Genomic DNA, 13026 nt, shown 5'->3' with positions numbered 1-13026 from the left:
CCCCAAATACATACAGGAACCTGAGAGGAGAGAATAAATTTATACTACAGAACACAGAAGAAAGAGTCCAACATACAGGTAAACGACACTCCTGAATAAAAAACCACAGCAAGGCAGAACTGTAGCAATAATCAAAGGTGCACTACAGAAGCTCAAGAGAACTGGATCTTAAAATGAAGGGTCACCACAGACCAGGCAAATTCATAGAGACCAACCCCCTAACCTTATGCTAAAGAGCTTCTGACACCTACAAAGTAACCAGGCAGGAGAAAACAGGTTATTTACAAAAGAAGGCAGGGCTTCCCTGGTGGTGCAGTGGTTAAGAATCCACCTGCCAGTGCAGGGGACATGGGTTTGAGCCCTGGTCCGGGAAGATCCCACATGCCGCAGAGCAACTAAGCCCGTGCGCCACAACTACTGAGCCTGCGCTCTAGAGCCCGCGAGCCACAACTACTGAGCCCACGTGCCACAACTACTGAGCCTGCGAGCCACAGCTGAGCCCGCATACCACTGCTACTGAATCCCACGCGCCTAGAGCCTCTGCTCTGCAACAAGAGAAACCAAGACAATGAGAAGCCCGTGCACCACAACGAAGAATAGCCCCCGCTCGCGGCAACTAGAGAAAGCCTGTGTGCAGCAACGAAGACTCAACACAGCCAAAAATAAATAAATTTATATATATACAAAAGAGAAGGCAAATAAGTTGGCCTCAGAATTCTCTGCAAAAAGTCCCACTCGAGGGGCTTCCTGGTGGCGCAGTGGTTGAGAGTCCGCCTGCCGATGCGGGGGACACGGGTTCGTGCCCCGGTCTGGGAGGATCCCACATGCCGCGGAGCGGCTGGGCCCGTGGGCCGTGGCCACTGAGCCTGCGCGTCCAGAGCCTGTGCTCCGCAACGGGAGAGGCCGCAGCAGTGAGAGGTCCGCGTACCGCAAAAAAAAAAAACCAACCAACCAAACAAACAAAGTCCCACTAGATCTAAAATTCCAGATCACAGAGAAAAAACAAGTGGGGAGAGGTAGGAGAATGTTAAATTGTAGTCACCTCATCTTACAAAAGAAACTGAAAAGAGAATTTTTTTCCTGAGTCAAATATGTCTTTTAGAAATTTTTAGGTTACCCTTTAATAGAACTGGAGACCATAGATGTACCTTCCTTTCAAAATATAAATGGAGGTTTAGTGAGAAAATCGTCCCTATAAGAGGGACTTGAAGGGACTTCCCTGGTGGCGCAGTGGTTAAGAATCCTCCTGCCAATGCAGAGGACATGGGCTCGAGCCCTGGTCCAGGAAGATCCCACATGCCGTGGAGCAACTAAGCCCGTCCGCCGCAACTACTGAGCCTGTGCTCTAGAGCCTGTGTGCCATAACTACTGAGCCTGTGTGCTGCAACTACTGAAGCCCATGCGCCTAGAGCCCATGCTCTGCGACAAGAGAAGCCACTGCAATGAGAAGCCTGCGCACTGCAACAAAGAGTAGCCCCCGCTTGCCGCAACTACAGAAAGCCCGTGCACAGCAACGAAGACCCAAACGCGGCCAAAAATAAATAAAATAAATTTATTTTTTAAAACAGAGGGACTTGAAAATATAAGAAATAACGAAAATGGAAAGCTTTTAATGTAAAAAATTAGACCAAACATCACTTTCAATTCTAACTTTAAATAGGTTTTAAGATTCTCTACCACAAGACAACAATACTCAGATTAGGTTAAAAAAATTCAAACACAGCCTTCTACAAAACACATACTGAAAACAAAATTACTCAGAAAGTTTAAGAGTAAGATACAGTCAACAATGTAAAACTAAAGTTTGTGACAAATACCTTAAGTAGGAAAAAAAGAATCACTTTTCTGATGAAAGGATAATTCACAATGAAGATATATATATCTGGGGCTCTAAACAGCATAGAAATATGTATAAAGAAAAAACTCACAAAAACAAAAGTTCTGCCTAGAACTAGACAGAAACAGAAGACCTGAACGGCACTGTAAACCAACTAGACCTGACAGATGTCTACAGAGCACGTCTCCCAGCGGCTAAGGGACATACTCTCTTCTCAAATGCATATGCAGCAATCCCCGGAACAAGCCATGGACCAGGCCATGAAACAAGTCTCAGTAAAATGTAAAAGGACTGAAATCATACAAAGCATGTTCTTTGACCATAATGGAATGAACTTAAAAATCAACAACAGAAGGAAATTTTGGAAATTCACAAATATATGGAAATTAATCAACACACTCCAAAATATCCAAAAGATCAGAGAAGAAATCACAAGAAAAATTTTAAAATATTTTGAGATACATGAAAATAAAAACACAACATACCAAAATTTATGGGATGCAGCTAACACAGTAGAGGGAAATGTATAGCTTGTAAATGCCTACATTAGGAAAGATCTTGAATCAACAACCTAATCTTCTACCTAAGAAACTAGAAAAAGAGCAAAATAAACCCCACAGCAAGCAGGAGAGATACAAAAGATCAGAGTGGAAATAAGGGAGGTAGAAAACAACAAAAAAATTAGAGAAAATGAAACCAAAAGGTGGCTCTTTGACACGGTCAACAAAATCGACAAAAAGCAGGAGAAACTATGAATAAAAGAGTCAGGGAGGCCCTTCATAATTAAGAGTGGTAAACACAGAGGAGATAAACCATTTAATAAACTAGGTTAACAGATGCATCACATTCCAGCAGACTCCTTCAAAGTCCTCAGTGAGTCCCAGTCTCAATCCTAGAGCATGTAATCCCCATAACAACGCTGTAAGGCACATTCTGTTTTTTTATTGTATGGATGAGGAAACTGAGGAGGGGATAAGTAACTTGTCTAGTCCCACTGCTGTTCTAAGTGGAAAAGCCAGAATTCCAACCAGGTGCCAGACTTCAGGCACTCCTGAAACCAAATATGCCACCAGAAATACTTCAACTCTCCAGGAGTGTTTTACTTAAACTATGAAAATGAATGAAACTCTCATCTCAAGGAGAAGAGGAAGGCATCAGTGGGAAAACTCTTAAAAAAAGGAAATAAATCCACAAAATTAAAAACTGGGAAAGGAACATGATCCTGAATACATAACAGAATATTGTTAAGTTACGCTTTACAAATATAATTCCTAAGTAAGTTTCTTCCAGGAAAATACAGGTCTCCAAAATTCTTTCACCCAAGCATTCACTTATTCAACAGGTATTTATTTAAGCTGTGGTCTTGGCACTGTCCTTGGTACTGAAATCAACTCAAGAAAATGGAAGAAACTTAAATGTATAAGTAACGGAAGAAAGAAGAACAAAAGCTGCCAGAGAATCAACTCTAAAGGAGATCTGAGCCATGTGGTTTCGTAGATCCTACAACTTCCAAGGACTAGATCACTACCATGTAATACCCCACACCTATTCCAGAAAACACAGAAAGCATACCAGTTCATTTTATCACATTAATACAATCCTGTGATGAGAAGCTCAAGAAACACACTATGGATCTCACAAAACAAAATAAATGTGGAAGTCTAAATAAAACATGGGCATCAACTATTACCCAGCAGCACACCGAGCAATTAACCAGTTACCGGCAAGCCTGACGTGCTCCACACGTAATAATACATCTGCTCACACGGTCTTGCACCAAATCAGATACAAGACAAAGTTGTCCAGCACCGCTGTTACTTAATCTTCTGAGGTTATGGCCAATGAACTACATTTAGTAAGGGGAGGGAGTAGGGACACAGAAGTACAACTACCTGAGAAAAGACAATTATCATGACCTCCCAAATCTCTAATTACATATCTGGAAATAGTGTGAATATCAACTCAAAAGCAAATAGTTTAGTAAGGTGTCCATTTAGAATCAAATGTAACAAAACAGCTGTCAGATCTACCTGAAAAGATCTGTAAGGAGAAGCAGACCACGTCCCTGAATGGGAAGACGGCGGCGTGACGAGAGCAGAGCTGCCGCTGGTCTCAGCCACTTTCCTCACGTGATTCAAACAGACGGGGTTCCGAACCTCTGTTAGGAATGGATCCTGATCAGTTTTAGCCAATCATGCTAATGCCACTTCTCTTGCCAAGGACTGGGTTAGAAATGCCACGTAACCCAATCTGGCCAGCAGGAAGCAAGCATAAATCTAGGTGGGGACTTCTAGGAAAAATTACCTTGATTCTAAGAGAAATATGCAAGAAGTGGACACTGTCATTTCTGGATGAGATTCCTGGGATCTGACGGTCACTTTTCAACCACAAGGAAAGTGTGAAGTGAAAGCCAGCACACTGAGAGTGTCAGTGAGGATGGATGGGGAGACCACATCCCTCAGGACCTCCGTGAGCCATAAAGCCCCGCCCCCTTTCACTAAACCACCAGTCACATGACATAACAGCGTCCTCACGGCTACACTTAATTTAGTTGAAATTTTTTGCTATTTGTAGTCAAGTGCTAACTTATTCCGAAGGCAACCTCCCCAAACTAATTTATAAACATAACACAAATCTAACAATTCATTCTCAAAGCACTTTGGGGAGCGAACAAAAAGATCTAAAATTCACATGAAAAACATCTAAAATTCATATGGAAATTGAGTGAAAACCAAATGGGAAAAATTTTGCAAAAGAAGTATGTGTGAGACCAGTATCACCATGTAACTCAAATGATATCACCTAATTCAGACAACATATACTGTTATGAGTCATCAGATGAATAAATCAGAATGGAAAACCTTAAAAGAGACCCAAGTATGTATTAATTAACATAAGCACATAATGATGACAGATTACTACCTTTAAGAAAGCGGTTACCCGGTGGCGCAGTGGTTAAGAACCCGCCTGCCAATGTAGGGGACACGGGTTCGAGCCCTGGTCCGGGAAGATCCCACATGCCACAGAGCAACTAAGCCCGTGCGCCACAACTACTGAGCCTGCGCTCTAGAGCCCGCGAGCCACAGCTACTGAAGCCCGTGTGCCTAGAGCCCGTGCTCTGCAACAAGAGAAGCCACCGCAATGAGAAGCCTGCACACCACAATGAAGAGTAGCCCCCGCTCGCCGCAACTAGAGAAAGCCCACATGCAGCAACGAAGACCCAATGCAGCCAAAAATAAATAAATTTATAAAAAAAAAAGAGAGCCAATTTTTAAAAAATCAGGTTACAAAGAAGTCATGTACAGGGTGACTCCTCATTTGCTTATTAAAATGTAAATAGCTAGAGGAAAACAAGCCTAGAAAGACATACACCAAAAAACAGGAATTCTTTTTTTTTTTTTTTGCGGTACGCGGGCCTCTCACTATTGTGGCCTCTCCCGTCGCGGAGCACAGGCTCCGGACACGCAGGCTCAGCGGCCATGGCTCACAGGCCCAGCCGCTCCGCGGCACGTGGGATCTTCCCAGACCGGGGCGCGAACCCGTGTCCCCTGCATCGGCAGGCGGACTCTCAACCACTGCGCCACCAGGGAAGCCCTAAGCAGGAGTTCTTAATACAATTATAAGTGATCTTTATTTTCTTCTTAATGTTGTCTGAAATTTTCTTCAACACCCTTGTATTGCTTTTGGAGTCAGAAAAGACTGCTTATACTCTGAAGCAACTGTCTACAGTCAATGTATAAATGAAACATAGCAAGGATGTGGATAGTTCAAAAGTGACTTATTTGGCAGCTAGAACTTGTTTTTACATCTTTTGTGAATTTCTTCAAAGCACTTCCATACTGCACTGACATTTGTCAGTGTTTGCTGGGCCTTTGCCCTTTTGCTCAGCAAGTATTACTGAGCCCCTGTCATGTAGCAGGCACCACTCTAGGTCCTAGGGGTTTAGCAGTGAGCGAAACGGATGAAGGCTCTTTCCCTCTTCGATAGGGCAGACAGACACTAAAAGCGCTTGAACAAAAATGAACTTTAGTAGCGATACAAGCACACAAAACACACACACCTACTTCCCAGGGTGACGAAGCAGAGGAGGAGAGAGGTTTAGAATGCGCACAGGTGGGAAGACTGGCTGGCAGGCTGGCCTCCTGAGCAGAGGCCTGGGTGAAGGCCACTGGCCATGGAGACAAGAGCAGGCACGGGGCCCCGAGGCGGCACTGAGCTGGGAACGTACGACAGCGAGAAAAGAGCCGGGTGGCGAAGGTGGAAGGATGGTGTCAAACAGGTGGGGGGGTGGGGAGGCAGTAAATCCTCTGCGGGAATGAAGGGAAGCACGACAAGCTGTGGGGAGACGATTACAGGAGTCCAGGCGAGAAGCAATGACAGCCTGGACCAGAGCAGCAGGGCAAGAGGCTGAGACGGCTGTGATGTGGATGCATTTTGATGGCTGATTCAGTACAACTTGCTGGTGAATTACACGTAGGGAATGAGGAAGAAATCACAGATGATGCTTAGGTTCTTGGCCAAAGCACCGGGTGGATGGTGGTGCCATTTACAAAACAGGCTGCCTCGTGAGAAACCAGTTCGTGAGGGGTAGAAACCAAGTGACCCATTTCGGCGGGGAGGGGCACTACAGGGGTAGGGAGTGAGAGGTACAAACTATTCGGCACAAAATAAGCCACAAGGATACACTGTACGACTGTACAACATGGGGAACATATAGCAAATATTTTATAATAACTACAAATGGAGTATAACCTTTGAAAACTGTGAATCACTATACTGTACGCCTGTAACATAATATTAGACATTAACTATATGTCAACAATAAAAAAGTTAAATCAACGCAGGAAAAAAAAAAAGAGAGACCCATTTCAAACACGTTAAGCGTGAGGTGACCATTAAGCATTCAGGTCAGGGTGTCAGGTAGAGCATCTAACCCATGAGTCTGCAGCTCACGTACAGGCTGGGGCTGAAGATGTAAAACTGGTATTTAAATGTATGGGACTAACTGCTGTCTCCTAGGGTGTGAGGGCAGAGAGAAAAGGGAAGTGGGCTGAAGACAGCCCTGAGGCCCGCTACCTTTACAGGTGACCCAGGGAGGGCAAGGGACCAGTGAGGTGTCCCAGAACCAAGCAAATGAAGGGTTTCCAGTAGGAGACAGTGACCACCTGGGTTGAGCTGCTAGTAAGTAGAGCTGGTAAGATAAGGATTGAGAACTGGTGACCTTAATAAGGGGGCTTCAGTGGAGTATGAAGGAGGAAAACTGAGTTATGTTCAAGGGAGAACTGGAAGACCCGTGACTACAGAAAACTCTTTGAAGCCATATGTACTGCTTTAGGGACAACAGAGTTGGCCGCTGTATCTCTAGCATCATGCTAGCTCTAGGCAAAGAGGAAGTGTGAAATCAGAGCTACTGAATGAATGTCAAATCTGAAAATTCCCAATACTTCAACCCACATTAAGAAACCCGAATGCATATGAAAACATGCTCAACATCATTAGAGAAATGCACATCAAAACTACAATGAGGTACCTACCACCTCACACCAGTCAGAATGGCCATCATTAAAAAGTCTACAAATAAATGCTGGCGAGGGTGTGGGAAAAGGGAACCCTCCTACACTGTTGGTGGGAATGTAAGTTGGTGCAGCCACTATGGAGAACAGTACGGAGGTTCCTCAGAAAACTAAAAACAGAGCTGCCATATGATCCAGCAATCCCACTCCTGGGCATATACCCAGACAAAATTATAATTCAAAAAGACACACGCACCCCTCTGTTCACAGCATTATTCACAACAGCCAAGACATGGAAACAACCTAAATGTCCATTGACAGATGAATGGATAAAGGAGATGCGGTAGATACACACAATGGAATACTGCTCACCCATAAAAAAGAATGAAATAACGCCATTTGCAGCAACATGGATGGACCCAGAGATGATCATACTAAGTGAAGTCAGTCAGAAAGAGAAAGACAAACGTCATGATACCACTTACATGTGGGATCTAAAATCTGACACAAATGAACTTATCTGTGAAATAGAAACAGACTCCTGGTTGCCAAGGAGAGAGGGCTGGGGGGAGGGACGGACTGGGAGTGTGGGGCTGGCAGATGCAAACTATTACATTTAGATGGATAAACAACAAGGTCCTACTGTATAGCACAGCAAACTATACCCAATCTCCTGGGATAAACCATAATGGAAAAGAATATTAAAAAAGAATGTCTATATGTGTAAAACTGAGTCACTTTGCTGTACAGCAGAAATTAACACAATGTTGTAAATCAACGATACAAAGGAAGGAAGGGAGGGAGGGAGGGAGGGAGGGAGGGAGGGAGGGAGGGAGGGAGGGAGGGAGGGAGGGAGGGAGGGAGGGAGGGAGGAACCCGAATGGCTGAGAGCCAGTGTCCCGCCCACCCCATTCTGTTCCCAGCATGACTCTTCATGCTCTTCCCTCCGTGATGAGGACAGACAGACAAAACATGAGCTTCACTTCCTTTCTCATAGCTGGTGGACACTGGGGACCAAAGGTACTTAATTAGCATTGTGACTGGTAGCTGAACCAAGAGACAAGAGAAAAAACTTCCCTTTCTGCTCCCCAATTTTCCAGAGATGATATATAATAAAGATCAACAGATATATTATGAAGATGTTACCACGGGGTTAAAAAAAAACAACCACCACCAGTGGTCAAGTCATTTAAAGAAAATATCTAATTCCAAACCCTCTGAGACCTTAGAAAACAGCCTCCAAAATGAGTAACTCTCCAAAATGAGTAACTCTCCCCCCAATTCAGATACCTTTCTGCTTCCTTTACCACAGCTGAAGAGTGAAGCCCTTTGTGGCAAAAAAGGCAACTGTCCAAAAATAGTCAGGTTTCCCTACCTGACAAAGTGTCTTCTGATAATTCCTTTTGTCTTTCAATTTTTTCCTCTAGAGTTGAAATGCAGAATTCATAACCAGCAAGAGCCAGTTCCTGTCTGTAAAGCAAAGAGCATCAACCAGCTGCATACCTTTCACAAAGTGCTCTTCTGTCCTCATCTCTCCAGCTCAGGTTTACATTGTCAAGTGTAAGACGGGAAGAGGGAATTTTGTTTAAAGTCTCTAAGAGGTGTCAATCTGCCCTTTCTCAAGAGTTTGGGTTTTTTTTGGTCACCTAATTAACGTTAACTTAAGACAGAGTTTCAATAACCGACATGACCAGCCGTTCCCTCACCTCCCACTAACACAGTTCAGAGGGGTCAGCTCCTCCACGTGTGAGAGCCTTACCCTTGCTCAAAGTGATACACTACCAACGGAGGCGAGGGCCCCCGGCAGTGAGGATTCTAACTGCTGACCTCACTCAGTTTCTGGAGGTCTGTTAGCTCTACACTTCTCCCAAGCTGCAGGTCTTTGATGCAAGTTTCTTTTACAGAAAGGGAACTACTAGCTAGGGCACTAGAAGGCATTTAGCCCCACTCTCAGGACCTCAGTCAACTGGAGAGGACACCCAGGCAGCAGGGAGACTGACTCTGGACAGAACAAGGGTCATCTGCTGGTTTCTACAGAGATGCACAGAAACACGACATAAACTCCGTCTCCATCCACAAGCTCAGCCCTGGTTTCTGCTCTTCCATTTTGGCTCCTAGCTTCTCACCACAGGTGGCACTACCAAGCTCACCTCTTCTCCTCTCGTGCTTTGCCAGATGACCCCACTGTTCTGCTGTTCTCAGAAGAACCAAACCTTGGCAGGAGGGACCCTATCCGATCAGGGCACGGAACGGGGGAGGCTGCCCACAAGGCATCCTGAGTCACAGCAAAATGTCTACCAACGACCCCTCCCAACTTGTATCAGCCTTTCTCAGCCTCAGGGCCTGGTCCTGGTCTCATGCGTTTCTTAACAAATCAAAATGAAAAAACACTTTTGAGTAACTTGCAGGCGAACTACTAGTGGGGACTACGCAGCTTTCACCTCGTAGGAGGCCACGGGCGTGCCTTACCCTCCGCCGTCACTATCTCTGGGCTGCTTCTTGCCCTGGGAGCTCACGCCCCACCCGTAGCTAGTCCTGTTGCCCAACCAAATGCCAGGAGACGGACTGGGTCCCGCTGAGAATGAAGGAGCTGCTGACTAGAGCAATTCCAAACTTCTGGTACCCAACTTCTGCAGCAACGATAAAGCAAAGGAAAAGCCAGGCTTACTCAGGTCTTTCCTTAAATTTACCCCAAAATATAACTCTCTAGAGGAGCTCTTTGCTTACATCCTAGGGTTTCTTCTTTGAACCCCACCTAGAGAAGGAAGGTACCAGGCCTCTCTCATCCGCGGCACACACCCGGATTGTCCCCTAAAGCCTCTCCTGCGTACCCGCAGACGACTCCTTCTTTGTAACAACTCAGGCTCATCTAACACTTTTAACTCAGCACTGCTTTCTGGTCCCACCTGCAGGTCTCTCCTCCACTCCTGGGTATTGCTTCCTAAAACCTAGCTACCAGATCATCTCTATGGGCTTTAAAAGCTGCCCGCTGAGCTAGCCACTAAGACATTCCCACAGCAACTCTCTCATCATTTAACTTTATACCTGACTTCCTGGTTTGCTGAGCCCTAAACCAGCAAAATACATTATCCCCAGCAGCCTTTACAGTGCCCCCTCCTCTCCTAGGAAAAGCTAAGCTAAGGTTCTAAGTACAACTTCCCTTCCCAGTTCAAGTAGGAACAGAAAACTTGCCTAGATTTGTCACGGTGCAGCCAAAGGTACGAGGGCCACATGTCCCGCTCAGCAGGCTAATGGAAACAGCAGGGGCAAGCTCAGAAAAGACTCAAGATTTCAAAGATGAGGGACGGAGCACTATGAGTGTGACACCTAAGTTCTGGACACCCAGGTGATTAGCAGGTAAATGAAAAGTATGCAACATCCCAGGGCCAACGTTTTGCCCACAGCCCTACTCCTTGGCTGCCTCCACGCCTAGATTCTGACTATACTTACCTATTCTGAGCAGCGTAAATAGTGGCCAGCTTTAGAGAGATTTCTATTATTGCATTGTCTTCCTGTTGGGAAAAGAAAAATGAAGGAAATTCGTAACAAGTAAAATTTCCTCAAGGGGTATTTCAGATCAACTTCTAGACTGACTCTGACCTGAAAGCCATAGTCTTTAGACTTGGAGGAATCAGGCAACTGTGAATTCCTCAGATACCATGCTCTTGCATGAAGGAAAGACTGGCAAATTTTATACCAGTCTTAGGGAAAAAGAATTCCAACTCTTTGGCCAAAGCACACGTGGGGGCTGGATGGAGCTTATAGGAAGTAAGACTTTTGAAAACTGCTTCAGCTAGGGAGCAATCCTACGTCACGTCCTTACCTGTTGCATGCCCCCTCCAAGCAGGTAACTCATTGTTGCTTTAAAAAGTTTTTCCGCCTAAAAGCACAAGGAAAAGATTTTTGTTTTATTTGGGTCCCCTATCCAGATGACCCTGGATTCTAAGCACTAGTCTTATGTACCATTCCTTGGAAAACACAACACACACACACACACACACACACTTACACTCACACACTTACACTCACATATACAAAGAAAAAGGTAACCTTGTGGTGGGAAAACAGACTAAAATACCAGGACTGCACATCCTCTGGGCACCTTGAACTATTCTGTGCTGAGTAGAAACCAACTTCAGAAATTAACTTCCCTTCCAAACCCACTGTGGCAGAAACTGGAAACTACCCCGTAATATTCACCCTCCTCTCCATCTCTTTAGTTAGACTCTCCTCAATTTTTACCAGGTCAAGCCTCCTTCGCAGTTAGGTGTGGTCACATGATGAAGCTGTGGCCAAGAGATGCATGCAGAGCACATGTGAACAATCTCTAAATCACACTTTATAAGGAAGCTGCTTGCCCTCCATCCTCTCCTTCTTCCTTCCTGTAGGCTGGAGGTGAGCCAGCTCTCTTACGCAGATGAGGATCTATCTTAGAAGGAACCTGGGCTTCTGGGCCACTTCATGGAGCAGAGGTACCTACCCATCTTCAGGGTTTAGCTACCTCTGGATTAATGCATTAAAGGGAAATATGCTTCCTTCTTATTTGAGTCACTCTATTTTGGGGTCTCTTTGTTACAGCAGCTTAGCCTGTACCCTTTCTAACAGAGGTTCCTTCAGGCTAGCCCTTCACAAAGTCATGACATTACAAAGTGATTTACTTACATTTTCAAGCTGACCCCGTATAAATGCTAAGTTGGCCATCTGAAAATTAATTACAAGTTGTTTTTCAGTTTAGAGCATTGTATTCCTACTTACTTCAAAACGTTTAAGCTAAAGACTCCCCTTTGCTTTCACCCTCTAGCTAAAAAAATAGTCCAGAGAGAAAAGTATGTCACTGATCTGCCAGTAGCAAAGTACAGCAATGGTGTGAGAACAAATACGCGAACACACTTTGACGATGACAAACCAAATCTAGATCCACTCTTCACTGAAGAAACAAATATTAATGATATTCATTTCTTTTTTGTCTGGGATTGAGGCGTCTTGTGACACCCCAAGAGTAATAAAAATTGAAACCAAAAGAAAACTTAGTAAAAACAAAAAGCAAAGAGCTTCAGGGCCTGCTGCAGGTCAGGAACATGATTCAGGTGCCTAACCACCCTTCTCCTGCATCCCACCCTTCATCACCAATGGCTCAGACTGGCGAGAGGAGTTACCAGATCGTAAGTGTAAGTGATGGCCTTCTTGTTATCACTCTTATAGGCAAGACGAAGAGCATCATGCAAAATTAGCTCTGCCTCTGCTGGCTCATCTTTCATGATGCACAACTGAAAAGAGAAAACAAAGAAAATAACAGAAAATGAAATATAAAGAAAGCAGATGCCTGTGCTACCACACGGAAGTGGGCACAGCTATATATCCCAACACACAGAAGGAAGTTATTCATTCATTGGTCACATACTGACTGAACTCCTACTATGCACCAGGTATCATGTCTACCATGGTGACAGGGAGTTCAGCCTCCCCTGCAGCTCTCTTTGGCCACATGACAAAACTCTGGCCAACAGATGCAGGCAGCAGGAATGTAAGCAATTTTTATCAAATCTTATAAGGAAGCTGCTGGCCCTACATCCTCTTTCTCTCTTCCTGCAGGCTGGAAGTGACCTTGTAGGACAAGTAAGCTTAATGACAACTAATGATAAAAGCTAGGAAGAAAAGCAACAGAAAGGAACAATA

General features: G+C 44.8%; 1 protein-coding gene across 8 annotated transcripts in view; it reads right to left on the bottom strand.

Moving 5' to 3' along the window:
• TTC19 (tetratricopeptide repeat domain 19) overlaps positions 1–13026 on the bottom strand; it is a 31283-nt gene that overhangs the window by 16285 nt on the left and 1972 nt on the right. For 5 of the 8 annotated variants that reach the window (XR_002642902.3, XR_016388835.1, XM_022560921.3 and 2 more), the window contains exons 3-7: positions 12507–12617; positions 12013–12051; positions 11174–11230; positions 10801–10862; positions 8726–8820 (exon numbers count right to left, since the gene is read on the bottom strand). Coding sequence is in view for 6 of the 8 variants with exons in the window: in XM_022560921.3 (XP_022416629.1) it covers positions 8726–8820; positions 10801–10862; positions 11174–11230; positions 12013–12051; positions 12507–12617 (364 nt within the window). In the remaining 2 variants the exon portion in view is untranslated. Of the gene's footprint in view, positions 1–2322; positions 2375–8722; positions 8821–10800; positions 10863–11173; positions 11231–12012; positions 12052–12506; positions 12618–13026 lie in introns of all 8 variants that reach the window. The other 3 variants (XM_089900291.1, XM_089900289.1, XM_022560917.3) reach the window with 3 other exon arrangements.

The sequence above is a fragment of the Delphinapterus leucas genome, chromosome 19 (genome assembly GCF_059928025.1).
Source record: "Delphinapterus leucas isolate spDelLeu-1000000601 "Yukka" chromosome 19, BTC_Dleu_Yukka2, whole genome shotgun sequence".
NCBI classification, from domain to species: domain Eukaryota; kingdom Metazoa; phylum Chordata; class Mammalia; order Artiodactyla; family Monodontidae; genus Delphinapterus; species Delphinapterus leucas.
The sequence above is the reverse complement of the archived record's forward strand: the minus strand, read 5'-3'. Positions and strand labels throughout refer to the sequence as shown.